At 41.5% G+C, this 15,153-nt stretch overlaps 1 protein-coding gene across 1 annotated transcript; it reads left to right on the top strand.

The window, feature by feature from the left end:
• Positions 1 to 5,642: 5,642 nt before the first annotated feature.
• LOC110876545 lies at positions 5,643 to 6,338 on the top strand. Its single transcript, XM_022124715.1, has one exon. The coding sequence runs from the start codon at positions 5,643 to 5,645 to the stop codon at positions 6,336 to 6,338; it is 696 nt and encodes a 231-aa protein (XP_021980407.1).
• Positions 6,339 to 15,153: the final 8,815 nt, after the last annotated feature.

Below are 15,153 nucleotides of genomic sequence, written 5' to 3'. Positions count from 1 at the left end.
GATTGCCTTAGATTATCGCGCTGAGAGGTAGAAAGTCGTATTAGGGCACTTTTAGAGTCGTTAGAGGACTGAGAGGAAGTCTAACAATCGGTGTTCACAACATCCTTGTAGGGTTTCCTAGGTTTCTTCCAGAGAAGGGTCGGGAAGTCTTAGCTTGAAATACCTTAGGGTTTAGTACTTAACGATCCCGATTCCATACCACAATAGTACCGTTAGAAATCCATTCATAGTTAAACTGGATTCAAACCTAGGTAGTCGTTAATCTTATCTGAATCAAACCTTAGTTCTTGTTGGTTTCATAGTCTATTTTTATTTTAATTTCAATTTTAGGATTTTAGTAAACCCCCTCCCCCCCCCCCTAAAACACAACAATTGGTAAGGCGTGTCAGTGTCTAGTCTAAATAAAGTAGTTAACGTAATTAATTAGAGTCCTTGTGGGTTCGACATCCGGACTTGCTTTTCTTTGCTAGAGTCGACCGGTTCACTTCCCGGTGAGTAGTTTAGTCAAGTTAGAGAGTCTAGATTATTATTACTTGAGTCTAAATTTAGGTTTATTTTAGTTTATTTAATTGAACTACTTAATCCACATCAAGTTTTTGGCGCCGTTACTGGGGACTCTTGGCAATTGCGTTAATTACTTTGTTTGGATTTCAACTGATATTTTTTCGTGCTTTTTGTGTGTTTTTGAGTCGTAGGAGTCCAAGTAACTTTAGTGTCTTTTTAATTTTAGAGTCTTTTGTTGGAGTCGTCTTACTTGTTTGTTCTCGGTTTTGCAGTTCATGCCCCATACGCGTTCGCAGGGACCAGTGAAGCCGCCGATCGACAAGTCTTCCTTCTCCACACCCAGTTTACAGGTAAAAAGATCCTCAACTTCATCTTCAGCCCTTCTGACTCTACACTACAATCTAAAGCACCGAAATTTGACTTCACCCTGAAGTCGTCACCCCACAACTCCCCACCACCTTCCCGTCACCCTAGTCCACCACCAGTTCACCAAATGGCCGAAAACCAAACTGTCCACCAGCGTTCCACCGCGGGTTTTACCGCAAATTCATCCATCACCATCCCTGAAATCACCAATGACAAGTCCTGGCAAATTCCCTCATACATCATGACCGCCATTAACAACTCTTGTCAGTTTCACGGTCGTGATGATGAGGATGCGTCTGCACATATCAACCGTCTCACCCGTCTGTGTAGCACCTTCGGCATCGAAGGTGTTAATCTTGATGCCCGCTATCTCCAAGTCTTCCCTTTTTCGCTTGCTGGCCGCGCAGCCACATGGCTCAAGTCGCAGCCAGCAGGCACTTATACTACTTGGGCTGGACTTAGGATGCCTTCCATGCTAAGTATTTCCCACCTGCGAAGGCCTCTCGCCTTCGAGATCAGATCCATTCATTTAGAATGGAGCCTGACGAACCATATCACTTAGCATGGGAGGGGTTTCAAACTTTACTCTCGCGTTGTTCCCAACATGGGCTGTCGGATTGGGCTTTAGTAGAAAAGTTTTACAATGGTCTCACCCCTGAGTGTAAGGCCCGATTCGACACATCTGCGGGAGGCCATCTAATGGGAAAGAAAATTGTGGCTGACTGCAATGATCTCTTTGAGAGCTTCGCTCATGCTGATATAGATCATAGTGCTACCAGCAGGAATTCCAATCCTGTGAATACTTCCTCATCTTCTCGAGGAGTAAACCAAGTCGTCTCAGACTCAAAGGTAGCATCTCAGCTTGACTATATCACCAAAGAGTTGCTAGAAATTAAGAAGAAAGTCGATAGGTGCGAAGTTTGTAGAGGTGGTCATGACACTGTAGATTGCCCAACACTCACCCTAGAATAGGTAGATTACATAGCAGGTCAAAATAGGGGTCCAACTAATCCGTTCAACAATAGTAACTCCAATTGGCGTGCTAATAGTTATCGCTCTTCAGGTAACCCCCTGGTTTTACATCAGGTCAATATCAAAACAGGAGGCCAGGTTTCTATTCTAGTAGGGATTCGGGTCAAACATGTCAATTTGCTAGTTCAGGTTCAGGTGTACAGTTAAGAAGTGAGGGGTCAAACCAAGAGGTTCAACCTAGGAATGAGGGGTCAAATAGTAGTCTATCTAGGATAGAGGACCTTCTTACCCAGCTAGTGGTTAAAGATCAGGCTACCCAACGTACCTTAGAAGAACACGCTACATTCTTAAAGAATAATCATTCAAATTTCTTAGATCTTCAAAGGCAAGTTGGGGATATTGCACGTCAGTTGCAAGAACGCCCTCCCGGTCAATTTTCGGAAAACACAAAGCCCAACCCCTCTGGCACTTTGAAGGCAATTTCGACCCGTAGTGGTGGGACCTTAGGAGAGGTAGTGAGACCCGAGAGTGTTGAGATAGAAGATGAGGAACCCGTAGATGAAGAGGTTCAAATGGAGGCGCCCAGTAAAGTGCAACCTAGGTTCATCCCAGCAAGTACCGCACACACCGGGGGGCCTTCAAGTGAGAAGAGTATAGGAAAGAGGCCCATACAAGTTGCTCCATCACCCAATATCGATCTTTCCCGGGCTCCATTTCCCTCCGACCTTAAAAACCAAACTTATTCCAAAGAGTACGAGAAATTTCTAGAGATCTTTAAGCAACTTAGAATCAACCTTCCTTTCATAGAAGCCCTTCAATCAATGCCTAAATATGCAAAATTTTTAAAGGACCTTCTAAAACGTAAGGATAGGTTAGGAGAGGTTTCTAATATTCCCCTTAGTAGAGGCTGTTCAGTCGTAGTCTTGAACAAGGTCCCGGAAAAATTGACGGATCCGGGCCTTTTTACCATTCTTTGTTTGTTTGGGAGTGATACCGAGTGTAGGGCCCTAGCCAATCTAGGAGCGAGTATAAACCTAATGCCATATTCCATGTATGAGAGGTTAGGTCTAGGAGAGTTGTCCCCTACACTTATGTCTTTGTCTCTAGCCGATAGATCAGTGAAGTATCCACGTGGCATAATTGAAAACCTTCTAGTCAAAGTGGATAAATTCATCTTTCCCGTAGATTTTGTCGTTCTTGATATGGAAGCCGACGAAAAGGTTCCTATCATTCTAGGACGCCCATTCTTGTGTACCGCCAAGGCTATCATCGATGTCTTCGACAGAAAAATCACACTCCAAGTCAGTGAGGAGAGAGTTACTTTCGAGATAGCACGCTCCATGTAACACCCTAGTGGTTCCGATGATCTTAGTAGTCCTTATCATTCGGTCTATTTCATAGAGTCCTTCTTATCATGTGTCGACAATTGCTTTGACTATATTAGTGGAGCCGATTTAGTTGAGAGTAAGTTAGATGAGGTAGTTGGGAAGGTAGAGGAAATTGTGAGTGAGAGTGAGGAAGTAGAAGAGAACGAGTGGGCCCCCAAAGTGCTAGAATTGAGTGAGGTGAAAAGTGAGGTTGAGAGTACACCCTTAGAGAAACCCACCCCATTAGAACTTAAAGTTCTCCCATCCCACTTAGAGTATGCGTTCTTAGGTGAGGGGTCCGATTTTCCCGTCATTATTTTGTCTAAGTTAGAGGAGTGAGAGAAGGGTAGGTTGTTAGAGGTGTTGAGAGAGAATAGAGAAGCCATAGCATGGCGACTTTCGGATATCAAGGGAATAAGCCCTGCCTATTGTACCCACCGGATACTCATGGAAGATAACTATAAGCCGGTGGTGCAACCTCAACGGCGCTTAAATCCGAACATGCAAGAGGTTGTTAAGAAGGAAGTGCTTAAGTTGTTAGATGCCGGGGTGATTTACCCTATTTCCGATTCACCATGGGTTAGCCCGACCCAAGTCGTCTAAAGAAGGGTGGGATGACGGTGATCATGAATGAAAAGAACGAATTAATCCCTTCTCGTACCGTTACCGGTTGGCGTGTATGCATAGACTACCGAAAGTTAAATGACGCCACCCGGAAAGACCATTTCCCCTTGCCAGTCATTGACCAAATGTTGGAGCGTCTAGCGGGTCAACAATTTTATTATTTTCTCGATGGATTTTCGGGTTATTTTCAGATCCCAATCGCCCCAGAGGATCAAGATAAAACGACATTCATATGCCCTTACGGCACTTATGCATATCGTCGCATGCCTTTCGGGTTATGCAACGCTCCGGCTACTTTCCAAAGATGCATGGTTGCTATATTCCAAGACATGCTTGAGACTTCTATGGAGGTTTTGATGGATGACTTCTCGGTCTATGGTACCACTTTCGATCAATGTCTTCTCAATCTTGATATGATGCTTAAGAGATGCATAGAGACAAATCTTATGTTGAATTGGGAGAAATGTCACTTTATGGTGACGGAGGGGATAGTTTTAGGACACAAGGTGTCTAGAGAGGGGATAGAGGTGGATAGGGCCAAGATAGATACAATAAGTAGATTACCTCCACCTACTAGTGTCAAGTCCATGCGAAGCTTCCTAGGTCATGCGGGCTTTTATAGGCGTTTCATCAAGGATTTTTCTAAGATTATGCGCCCCATGACCCGACTTTTAGAGAAAGATATACCTTTCGTCTTCGACGAAGAGTGCAAAAAGGCTTTTAATTTTTGAAAGAGAAACTCGTTAGTGCCCCTATCCTTGTTTCGCCTGATTGGAGCTTGCCTTTCGAGCTCATGTGCGATGCAAGCGATTATGTCGTAGGTGCGGTTCTAGGTCAAAGAGTCGATAAACACTTTCATCCAATCTACTACGCGAGCAAAACTTTGAATGATGCTCAAGAGAACTATACCACCACGGAAAAAGAGCTCTTAGCCGTAGTGTTTGCGTTTGATAAGTTTCGCTCATATCTCGTTCTTCCAAAACCACCGTGTTCACCGACCATGCCGCTTTGCGCTTTCTTTTCCAAAAGAAGGATGCAAAGCCACGTCTCATTAGATGGATTCTTTTGCTCTCCGAGTTCGATATCTAAATTAATGATAAAAAAGGAGCGGAAAACGTGGTCGCCGACCATTTGTCACGCTTAGAGGATCCTAAGAGAGAAGAAGTTCGTGAGGATTCCATAGGAGACACGTTTCCTCATGAAACCATAGACTTTGTTAGTGCCGAGGTAGAGGGTTTGCCATGGTTTTCGGATTTGGCAAATTATTTAGCGACCGGTGATCTTGTGAGGGGTATGTCCTACCAACATAAGAAAAAGCTTCTTAGGTATGCTAAGAAGTACATTTGGGATGACCTGTACCTATTTAGGATAGGTGGAGATAGAGTGCTTAGAAGGTGTGTTTCAAAAGAGGATGGGTTAGACATCCTTAGACATGTGCATGAGGGGTTAACGAGAGGCTATCACGGGCCAAATGTGATGGCACAAAAGGTTTTTGACAGTGGCTTCTATTGGCCAACGGTAGTTAAGGATGTCGTAGAGTTTGTTAGGACATGTGACCGTTGCCAATGTACCGGCAACATCTCATCCAAGGATGAAATGCCCTAAAATCCCATCCAAGTTCTTGAAATCTTTGACGTTTGGGGTATTGATTTCGTGGCCATTGACTATGTCTCAAAGTGGGTGGAAGCTCAAGCTTTGCCTACTAATGATGCCCGAGTGGTGGTGAGATTCCTTAAAAAGTTATTCACACGTTTCGGAGTCCCTAAATCTATCATAAGTGATCGTGGTACGCATTTTTGCAATTCCGCCATGGAAAAGGCACTTGCACGATACGGTGTCACTCACCGTCTTTCTAACGCATATCACCCGCAAACTAGTGGCCAAGTAGAGAATGCTAATCGAGGGGTGAAGAGAATTCTAGAAAAAACGGTAGGAAAAAGTAGAAAGGATTGGTCGGAAAAGCTCGATGACGCTCTGTGGGCATTCCGCACCGCCTATAAAACACCGTTAGGAACGACACCCTTCATGATTGTGTATGGCAAGGCTTACCATCTTCCGATAGAGTTAGAACATAGAGCTTTATGGGCATTGAAAACCGTTAACCTCGACCTTACCGAAGCCGCAAGAAAAAGGTTATTCCAAATCCATGAATTGGAAGCTTTAAGGGATGCCGCCTATGAACGATCTTGGAGTATCAAGGAAAAGACTAAGGCGATGCATGATAGGAGGTTGCGTGGATTGAAAGAGTTTAAGGTAGGTGATAGAGTGCTCCTATTCAATTCAAGATTGAAATTGATAGCGGGGAAGTTGAAATCAAGATGGACTGGACCGTACGTGGTAAAGGAGGTGTTTCCATACGGTACCGTAGAGTTATATGACGAAGTGGATAAAGGTATGTGGAAGGTAAACGGTCATCGCTTGAAACATTACTTGGGAGGTCCCATTGATACTACCGAAGAGGAAGAAATTCCTCTAGAGGATCCACCCACCTTCACCGAACAGTGAGATACGAAAAGCTTCGTTTGTAGAGTATGTACCGTTTGTAAATTTCGTTAATTTTTCGTATTTCTTGTACTTTTCGTGTTTGTGGTTTGTGTGTTTGAGAAATTTTGCAGGAAACGTAGCCTTGAAGAGCTGAATTTGTGAAGAAAAAGTCATTCCAGGTAAGCCCCATACTTAGAAAAAATTTGGGATGGTTTGGGGAAGGTTTGGTAAGAGTTAGAAAAATTTTATAAGGCAAAAAACTTGAAAAATCACGCAACATTCTGTTTAAAATTGACCGTCGCGTCGCGCCACCACCAGATCATTACTTGGTGGCGCAGCGCCACCATAGAGTTCAACTAAAAACCCTTTTGAACCTTTTAAACAGTTTGAACCCCCAAATAACGAAACTTTTCAGTGTACCCAGCCGTGGCAGTACGCCACGGCCCGCCCCATTTCTTGTCGCGCGACGCAACCGATATAGAGAACGAATTAAAACATTTTTCCTCACCTGTTATCCCCAAACACAACAAAACCTTTTCTTCTCCCACCCCACCGCCGATACCATCTACTCTCACCATACACCCACCAAATCGCCACCGTTTTCTACTATCTGACTACCCTTGTGCTCGTTTTCATACACCGAACAAAACCCCTAAATAAAAATCACTATTAACCCGCTGATAACCATCGATTTGGGGCTCACCAGAAACCGAAAATTTCATCTTTTTCTTGCACAACTCATCGATTCAGGTACGTTCTTGCTTATTCTCTTATCTATTTATAGATTGAAGTCAGTTGGTGAGTTATTTGTGTCGAGTTCGTTCTCGTTGGGGCCCTATCGAGTTTGGTTTGAGTTGTTTTCAGGTTCAGCTTTGTCGAATCAGTTAGTTGAATCTTTGTGTGGTCTTGTGGTTTGGTGTCGAGTTAATTTCTTGTGGTTTGGTGTCGAGTAGGTCTTCATTAGGTCTTGTCAAGTCAGTAGTCGAGTCTATTGATATGGTGGTTGGTCGGTTGAGTCGAGTATTGGTTTGGGTCAGTTAGTGCGTCTTCAAGTCAGCTGATTGAGTCCATATGTCGGGTTAGCTTTTTCGATTCAGTCCTTTGTGAGTCTTTTTGGTGATTTGGTGAATCGTGTTAGATTGAGTCAAGTTCATATTCACTGATCTGGTCAGGATTCGAGTCAGTTTTGAAGAGTTGTAGAGTCGAGTGTGTTTAGGTCAGTTCAGTGGTTTATGTGAGTCCGTTAGTGGTCGAGTCTTTGTTCGGGTTAGGTTTGAATCTTGTGTCCTCAAGTCCTTTGTCTTATGTTTTTAATGTAGGTAAATTTAGAAGTCTTTGTCCGTGTCGAGTCCATGATTGAATGCATTAGCTTGTAAAGGTTGCGGATGGGTTTGGTTTGGTTTGGGCATTTGCTACATTGGTTGCGGATGGTTTTTGGTTTGGGATTTATTAGACAAATATGGTATAATGTCTTGTGAATGCATTTGATTGTGAATTGGTTTGGTATGATACATTGACACTTGAAGCTCGAACTTTGCACATTAAAACTGAATTTTTGCATTCGAAAGAAACCTCCTTTCACTAGGCGGAGTCTTTCGACGCTAAAATTTGTTTTAAAAACAACGAAAAAGAAAATTATTTTTAAGCGCGGATCGGGCTTCAATGTCATTGTTTGGCACTTTGGCTCTTAATTGGGAAAATTAAAAGTGCCGAGGGGGGTAGTGTACATTGAGTCTAGTATGTATTTTCGCGTCGTCTTAGTGTCGTTTTAGCATAGTTTTAGTAGTAGTTAGTCTTGTTTGGGTTTACTTGCACGTACAAGTGGTTTAAGCTCGCCCGTACTCAATCTCCATTCGGGCGATTTTAACTATCACTTAGCAATTGTAAAAAGTAACCCGTTTGTTTTAGAATTAGCCGCGAATGAAATGCTATATGGCTATTCTTTCTTTTTCGAAAAAAATTATAAAAATCCAAAAAAAAAATTTAAAAAGTTCAAAAGATTATAGAAATTAAAAATACCAAAAATAGGTTGTTATGACTGACTGTCTGCCTGTTTTGTCTTGATTTTATCTGTTTTGCAGGCATGGCTAGTAGTTGAAGGAGCAGTTCGCGTAAAGGAAAAGGGCCGCAGGTCAGTCGGCACCGCAACAGGATCCACCTGAGCAGGACCCGGTCCCACAGGAAACACCGATCGTTCAGATAGCTGCCGATTGAGAAAAATTTTATATAAATCGTCTTATAACTTCATTCCGGATCAGAAAATGCATAGAGATGATCACCCGATTCTGAAATTTGAGCCGATGACATCAAAATGGAACAAATATGATAAACTGAAAGACACTGATCTACTTCAGAACCGGCTTATCGATTGGGGGTGGTTGATTGAAATAGGCTCGCAGCAGGAGGTGAGAGATCTTTTGGGTCAAAGGTTGATTGATGCGCTGGAGTGTATAGAGCCTCAGTACGAGGAGCTAGTGCTAGAGTTTCATAGCACTTGGGCGCATAAGAAGGGAAAGTTCGTGCAGGGCACAGCTGTGTCGTTTAGCTTAGGTAGGCATGTGTATGAGATGAATATGGCGAGGTTTGCCATAGTTTCGGGGTTGTATACTGAAGAGGAGGTGAAGAGGCCGGAGTTTGTTACTTACTTGCGGGGTGCTTATACTAAGCCTAGGGATTTTGGTGTTGGTGCGACTGAGTTGAAAGAGTTTTGGAGTACGATTTCTGACCACCCGTTCGCGACTACGAACCTGATTATTCGGTTCGTAATCCGGTTTATAGATATGTGCTGAAGATTTTATCTACTACACTTGTGGGTCGGAAGTCGGGGCAGAACAAAGCGAATTGGATTGAGCTGTTTATTCTGATGTGTAGAGTGCAAAACAGGGAGATGAATCTGGCTACTGTCTTAGCAGATTCTTTTAGTAGAGGTCGTCGAGGAGGTCATCGTGCTGGTTTGGATATGGGCCCCTACATTACTAGGATTGCAACAAATTTGGGGGTGCTTGACAAATATCTCCCCGAATTTCTACATGTGGGGCCCACGACAGCGGCATTTGATTTGAAAGAGCTGCAGCAAGCGGGTATAATGTCATGGCAGGAGCCCTACGGCTGGGAGCCGATCAGACTGATCCACAGGTGCAGCCGCCGGAGGGACATCCGGCTGAGGATGTCATGATTCAGATTGAGCCTACACATAGGCAGCGGCCACCGCAGTGACACGAGATACCGACACATCGTCAGTATCCGAGGAGGCAGCCTCCACCTGAGCCTCTTACTTTGGAGTGACTCTCTGGCTATGTGGAGCAGAGATTTGACAGGCTGGAGCATTTGATTGAGGCACTTCAGTTGGGTCAGTCGAGGCAGGATGACGCTCTCCGTTACATGATGACTACTCACAGTATGAGGATCCCGGATTATTTCCAGCCAAGGCAGCAGGAGGGCCCGGCTAGTGCTGGTGCGAGAGTTGATCCAGAGCCTCCATTTCAGGTATTTGGAGAGAGCAGTGGTGCGGCTGGGCATCAGGAGGATAGTGATGAGGAGTAGTGTGGGGATGGCATGAGGAGCAGCAGCTGATTACTATATCTTTTGTTTGTTTATTTTTCTTTTATGCTGTTTTTGATCCTCACTTTTGGTCTGTACTGACATTGATATACTGTGAACAGGTTGGTTAGGGAAGGTTGGGTTGGTTGATGTGATGAAACTGATGAACTACTGATGATTTTGATATATATATATATATATATATATATGATATGTTTTAGTAGTTTGTTTGATGATTGATAGGTTGATTGTGTTAGTCGCTTTCGTTCGCGTGTCCGAGGTTAGAGTTGTTTGCTGAGCGCATTTTGAATTGGAGGGCTTATGTGGAAATGACTGGCACTTTGACAGTCTCACATATCAGCTAAGTCATTTCCCTTTTTGTTGTTGTATTTTATTTATTTATTTCGTTAATTAGTTCGTTTATTTATTTAGTTAGTAGTTTAATGGTAGTTTTTAGGTAGTTATTGAGTCGTATTTCCATTCTTGCATTAGGGACAATGCAATCTTTAAGTGTGGGGATGGGATACATGTAAATAATCGAGTCTTAATTATGAAAAAATACAAAAAAAATTAAAAATTTGAAAAATCCAAAAAAATTGAAAAATCAGAAAAAAGTCTTTCGATATAACAAGTTTGCATACAAAAAACGGAAAATGATAGAAAAGATGAATTTTTGCTTGGGTTAAAATAATAATAATATGGGATTTAAATAAATCGAGCTTGCGTCTAGTTAGGGATATGTGGATAGGCCCGTGTTTGGTTTTAAGTCCCTTTGAGCTAATATACCTTAATTGTCGGTCTGCTAGTGGGTTTTCGCCTGGGAGATATGGGAAATTAAAACTGCCGATAATAGTATAAGGGGCACCGTTATAAGTTCAAACTGTTAGAGTTTGTGATCATGCGAAAAAAAAAATAGAATAAAAAGTGTCACACCCCGAATTTCCACGTGTCAACCGGTGGGCCCGGTGGGGAGTATCGTGACGTAGCTGATATCATCATAGTCAAACAACACAATATTTAAATGCACAGCGGAAGCAAAAGGTATATATATATATTACAATCCGAATAAAAAGTAATATCCAGGTATTACAACGGAAAGTAAGGGATCCACAGGCGGATCTATAAACATTGTTCTACAGACTTTAGACGCCTAGAACTTGCAAGATTCCTTATTAACGTCCTGAGCAGCTTCCAGCCTATTACGTACTTGTACCTGTCACTTAGACTTTTGAAAATACGTCAGTTTTCACTGGTAAATACACTCAACTAACTCATTTGAAAAGAGTTTAGGAAAATTGATTTAGATGCACCAGGCACAAATTATTTTGACACTTTGATTAAAATGCACAGAGGCAAAATTAATCTTTTATAACTTGAGACAATCATATTTATAATCTTGTATACAGATTTACATGTTCGTTGCACGTTCAGGGCCCGATATAGAAACCGAGTCAAGATTAACAGACACGCCACAAGTATAGGCCCACAAGAGAGTGAGATACCGTTATCACTTAAACAACTGTCAGGTGTATGCCTACACCCCGTGCTTAAGACGTGGCCATTTTATAATACAATGATGTCAAGGATATCCGGGACATGGTCATTAACCCCTAAAGGCTTTTATTTCAAACAATACAGATCAAACCGGGTTACCTCAATAATTTAATCACAATCCGATTAAATATTCAATACCCGACCAAGCGGTATCATTATACCGTATCCCAAGCCCGTATAGGGAAAATAAGTTAAGAGTATTTACCTGAGCTAGCTCCTGTCTTAAACAGCAAGAATAATAACTCAGCCGTATTTACTTAAGTAAGCGTAGGTACAATTTACCGGAAGGCTCTAGTCTGGAATGATGGTATAAATAACCAATTAGAATGCTAACGGGTCTTTAATTAAGCCTAAGCTTAGACCGGTTAGTCTTAAAGAAATATACGGTTCAGACGCACGATTAGGCGAAGGCCGGATAGAATGTGATTTAAACTTGACAAGTTCATAGACTTGTTTACTGTGGGTATTCCATACACATTCTGGATTTCGAGACAAAACCATTAAGGTTTGACCCGTTTCAGCTAATTTATGTAAACTTGTTACACAAACCGAACCGTACGCGTAATAAGCGTGACGGGTATTCGTGAGAGCCATATACAGTTTTCCAAAGTTAATTATGCCTCAAATATGTTGTGACATCAGTGAGATGTCTTTCATTATGCCCGAAATGAATTTAAACACAAACTATGCCCCGTAGGGGTATTTTGGTAATTTCACATAAGCCGAAAAGCTCAAAACTGAAGTCTGAGTTTATCAACTTTTGCTTATTGTTAAAATATTATAATTTGCCTCAAACATCAGTAGGTATCTACCCTTGTACGTTTAAAATGGTTTTAGTACATACTATGCGTTAAAAACGCTTAATAAGGCGATTGGAAGCCATTTCCGGGTTCGATACTTAAAGCTGATATTTTTATTATTCCAGAAGGCTTAAAATAATTTATTTATCATGTGTGATCAGTAGCAAAAGGTCTGGAGTTGTTTAGATATGTAAAACTCATTTTATGGCCCGTAAGGGCAAAACCGAAAGGTACCGGATTAAGCCTACGACTATGAGTTATGCTCAGCCTAAAATTAATTAAAAATCTTAAAAATTCCCAAAATAAGATATTACATCAGTGGGTAGAGATTTGATATCAAAAAGTGTGTTTAAGTAGGCTATACGCTAATTACGCCATTTTATTAACATAAAGCATTCATTTTGCGATGATGAGCATAACTCTTAACCTACAATTCAAACTGATGTCAAACTTTGCGTACACGTTTATATATCAGTAATTAAAGTTTCTACTCTTTTACATTTCCAAAAATCACGTTTTAAGGCAATAAGGGCATAATGGTCAACATATGGGCAATTAACGGAAACTTGCATATTAATTGGATAACTAATGCACCAAGGTGTATAATCACAGAGGGTAGTACTAGCATGTAACCTAGTCCAATTAAAGCTCTGAGGCATTTCCAAAACATGCCTAAACGGGTCATAACTGAAAGTCAAAGTGTAAGTCAAACTATGTGACTTTCGGCTCCGAACCGGGTCTAAACAGGAAATCGTCGGGTTGAACATGTTTAGACATGTTCTTACATTTATTACCAAGTTATAACAATGATCCAACAGGTTGTATATGATCTATAATGTTAATTATGCATAAATGGCATTTTAGGCTTCCTGTTGACTTTTTAAATATAAGTTTTGACCCGACTTTTGACCTAGTTAGAGTGGTGATCAGGGGGAACCCTCTTAAGGGTTTATTACCCACATAAATACCAACTTATAACTACTTTCGATTCGACTAATCACTGGACCATTTGTGATTAATCGTAAAGTCAACCGTTAATTACGACGGTTTGACTTTTAAGCTAAAACTAAGTTAAAACTCAATTAGGAAGGGTTAGGCAAACTTACAAGGGTCCTATGAACGACCAGGGATCACTTGGGAGAGGTCTTGTGCTCCAGAGATGCTCCAAAAATGCAGATGAAGGTGTGAGCTCTATAGTTGTAACTAAGGCCTTATATAGTGGTTTAATCCACCATAGGAAGTTGACAAGTAAGTCTAGCACTGACCACAAGCTTCCAACATGTGTCCCTAGTGTCTAGGACTGTTTAGGGGTCGCCCACAATGCATTAATATCGAATAAGGGTCGGTTCTCCGCGTTTACAGGCTGCTGTGCACGTTTTCTGCTTCTGATGTCCTGACGCGGCCCGCATGAGTTTTAACTCATCCCTACGCGGGCTGCATGGCCCTTAAATATCAGATTTTTCATTTTTGTTGTTTTGCAGCTTGTCCCTTGGCTTCACGAAAGGGCAACCAAGGTTATTTCTTGCATTTTGACCCCCTTATATTTACCCAAAAGGGCTTTAGGACTTAAACCCACTTTGCCAAGTCCCTGGACACTTCCGGTTAACCCGAAAAGTCTTAACTTTCAATGTTTACGCTTTAACCCCTCGCACACGAATTTGATCATAACTTTCTCATACGATAACGAAACTTTATGAAATTTATATCGCGCATTCTAGTGAGCATAATTAACAGTTACAAAGCTTCGGGTTTGTCAAAAGGTCACCCAGAGGTATAACTTGAACATGATGACACATTTAACCCCTGCAGTTTGTAATCTCTCACTTTTAGCTTCGCATGATCCATGATTTATTCGTTTGACATTATAAACATCATGTAGGTTTATTATGAAGTATATTTATTCACTGTTGACACTTAGAACCCGTATAATCACATACTTTCCATGTTTGTCAACTTTAGTCCTTTTATAACATCCTTTCACACGTTCAAACTTTATGACACGTGTCAACACATTATAGGACGTGAATTTCCGAGGTGTTACAAAAAGTGAGCTAGAAACTAAATGAAAGTAGTGCATTCCTATGTAGTCTGGGTTGGGGATAGTGACTTTACAACCGGATTACCGCTAGGGTGTGTGAAATCGACCGTGCAAAGAAAAGTAAAAAATACCGAAGCTTAAGTAATCCAAGTTGGGGATAGCGACTCTACAACCGGATTGTCTCTTGGTTAGGGAAAGCATCGTCTAAGCTCATGAAAAGAGAAAAAAAAAAGAAAGAAAAGCGAAAAAAATGGAAAAAAAGGAAAAAATGATTGTTAACTCTCTTGGTTTTGATATAAGACGGTTGGGAATTGGTCCAGTGATCGTTCCTTTAGTCCTATAAGCTTGAGGTGGGAGTAGGTGGACCGTAGATTCTAGTATGAGGCCCTAGATAGATTGACCGCACTTAAATTAAATTCACATGATTAGGGCTTGAGATTGGATTCGGGTTTAAAGGGACAAGTATATTCGCAATCGCGGTTAACTCAAACCTTGGTTTTAATAAGATATAAATAATTTTTGACCCAAGTGATTTTTTGTCTCTGATTCCGTTGCATAATTCTTTTTCGAGGACGAAAAAAGAGTAAGTGTGGGGTAATTGATGTATTGCAAAATACATCCTTTTTTCGTGTATAGTTTGTACAATTTATCGTTATTTATAGTTTAGTTTTAGCTAGAATTACGTGCTATTGATTATATTTGCGTTTTCCAGGACTTGGTATTAAAAGTTGCTGAAAAAGGAGCAAAAACGAGCTACATTGCTGAAACACCAAGTCCCAGAACTATTGGGAAAAAGAGTTAGATTTATTTTGGAGTTTTTGGAAGTTAGAGCTGGAAATTTTAAGCAAGAGTCAATGAAAAAACAGCTGTGGCGTCGCGCCACAGCCATCCTGAAGATCCGTTG

The sequence above is a fragment of the Helianthus annuus genome, chromosome 9 (genome assembly GCF_002127325.2).
Source record: "Helianthus annuus cultivar XRQ/B chromosome 9, HanXRQr2.0-SUNRISE, whole genome shotgun sequence".
In the NCBI taxonomy this organism is placed as follows: domain Eukaryota; kingdom Viridiplantae; phylum Streptophyta; class Magnoliopsida; order Asterales; family Asteraceae; genus Helianthus; species Helianthus annuus.
Note: the sequence above shows the minus strand (reverse complement) of the source record. Positions and strands in the feature narration are given on the sequence as shown.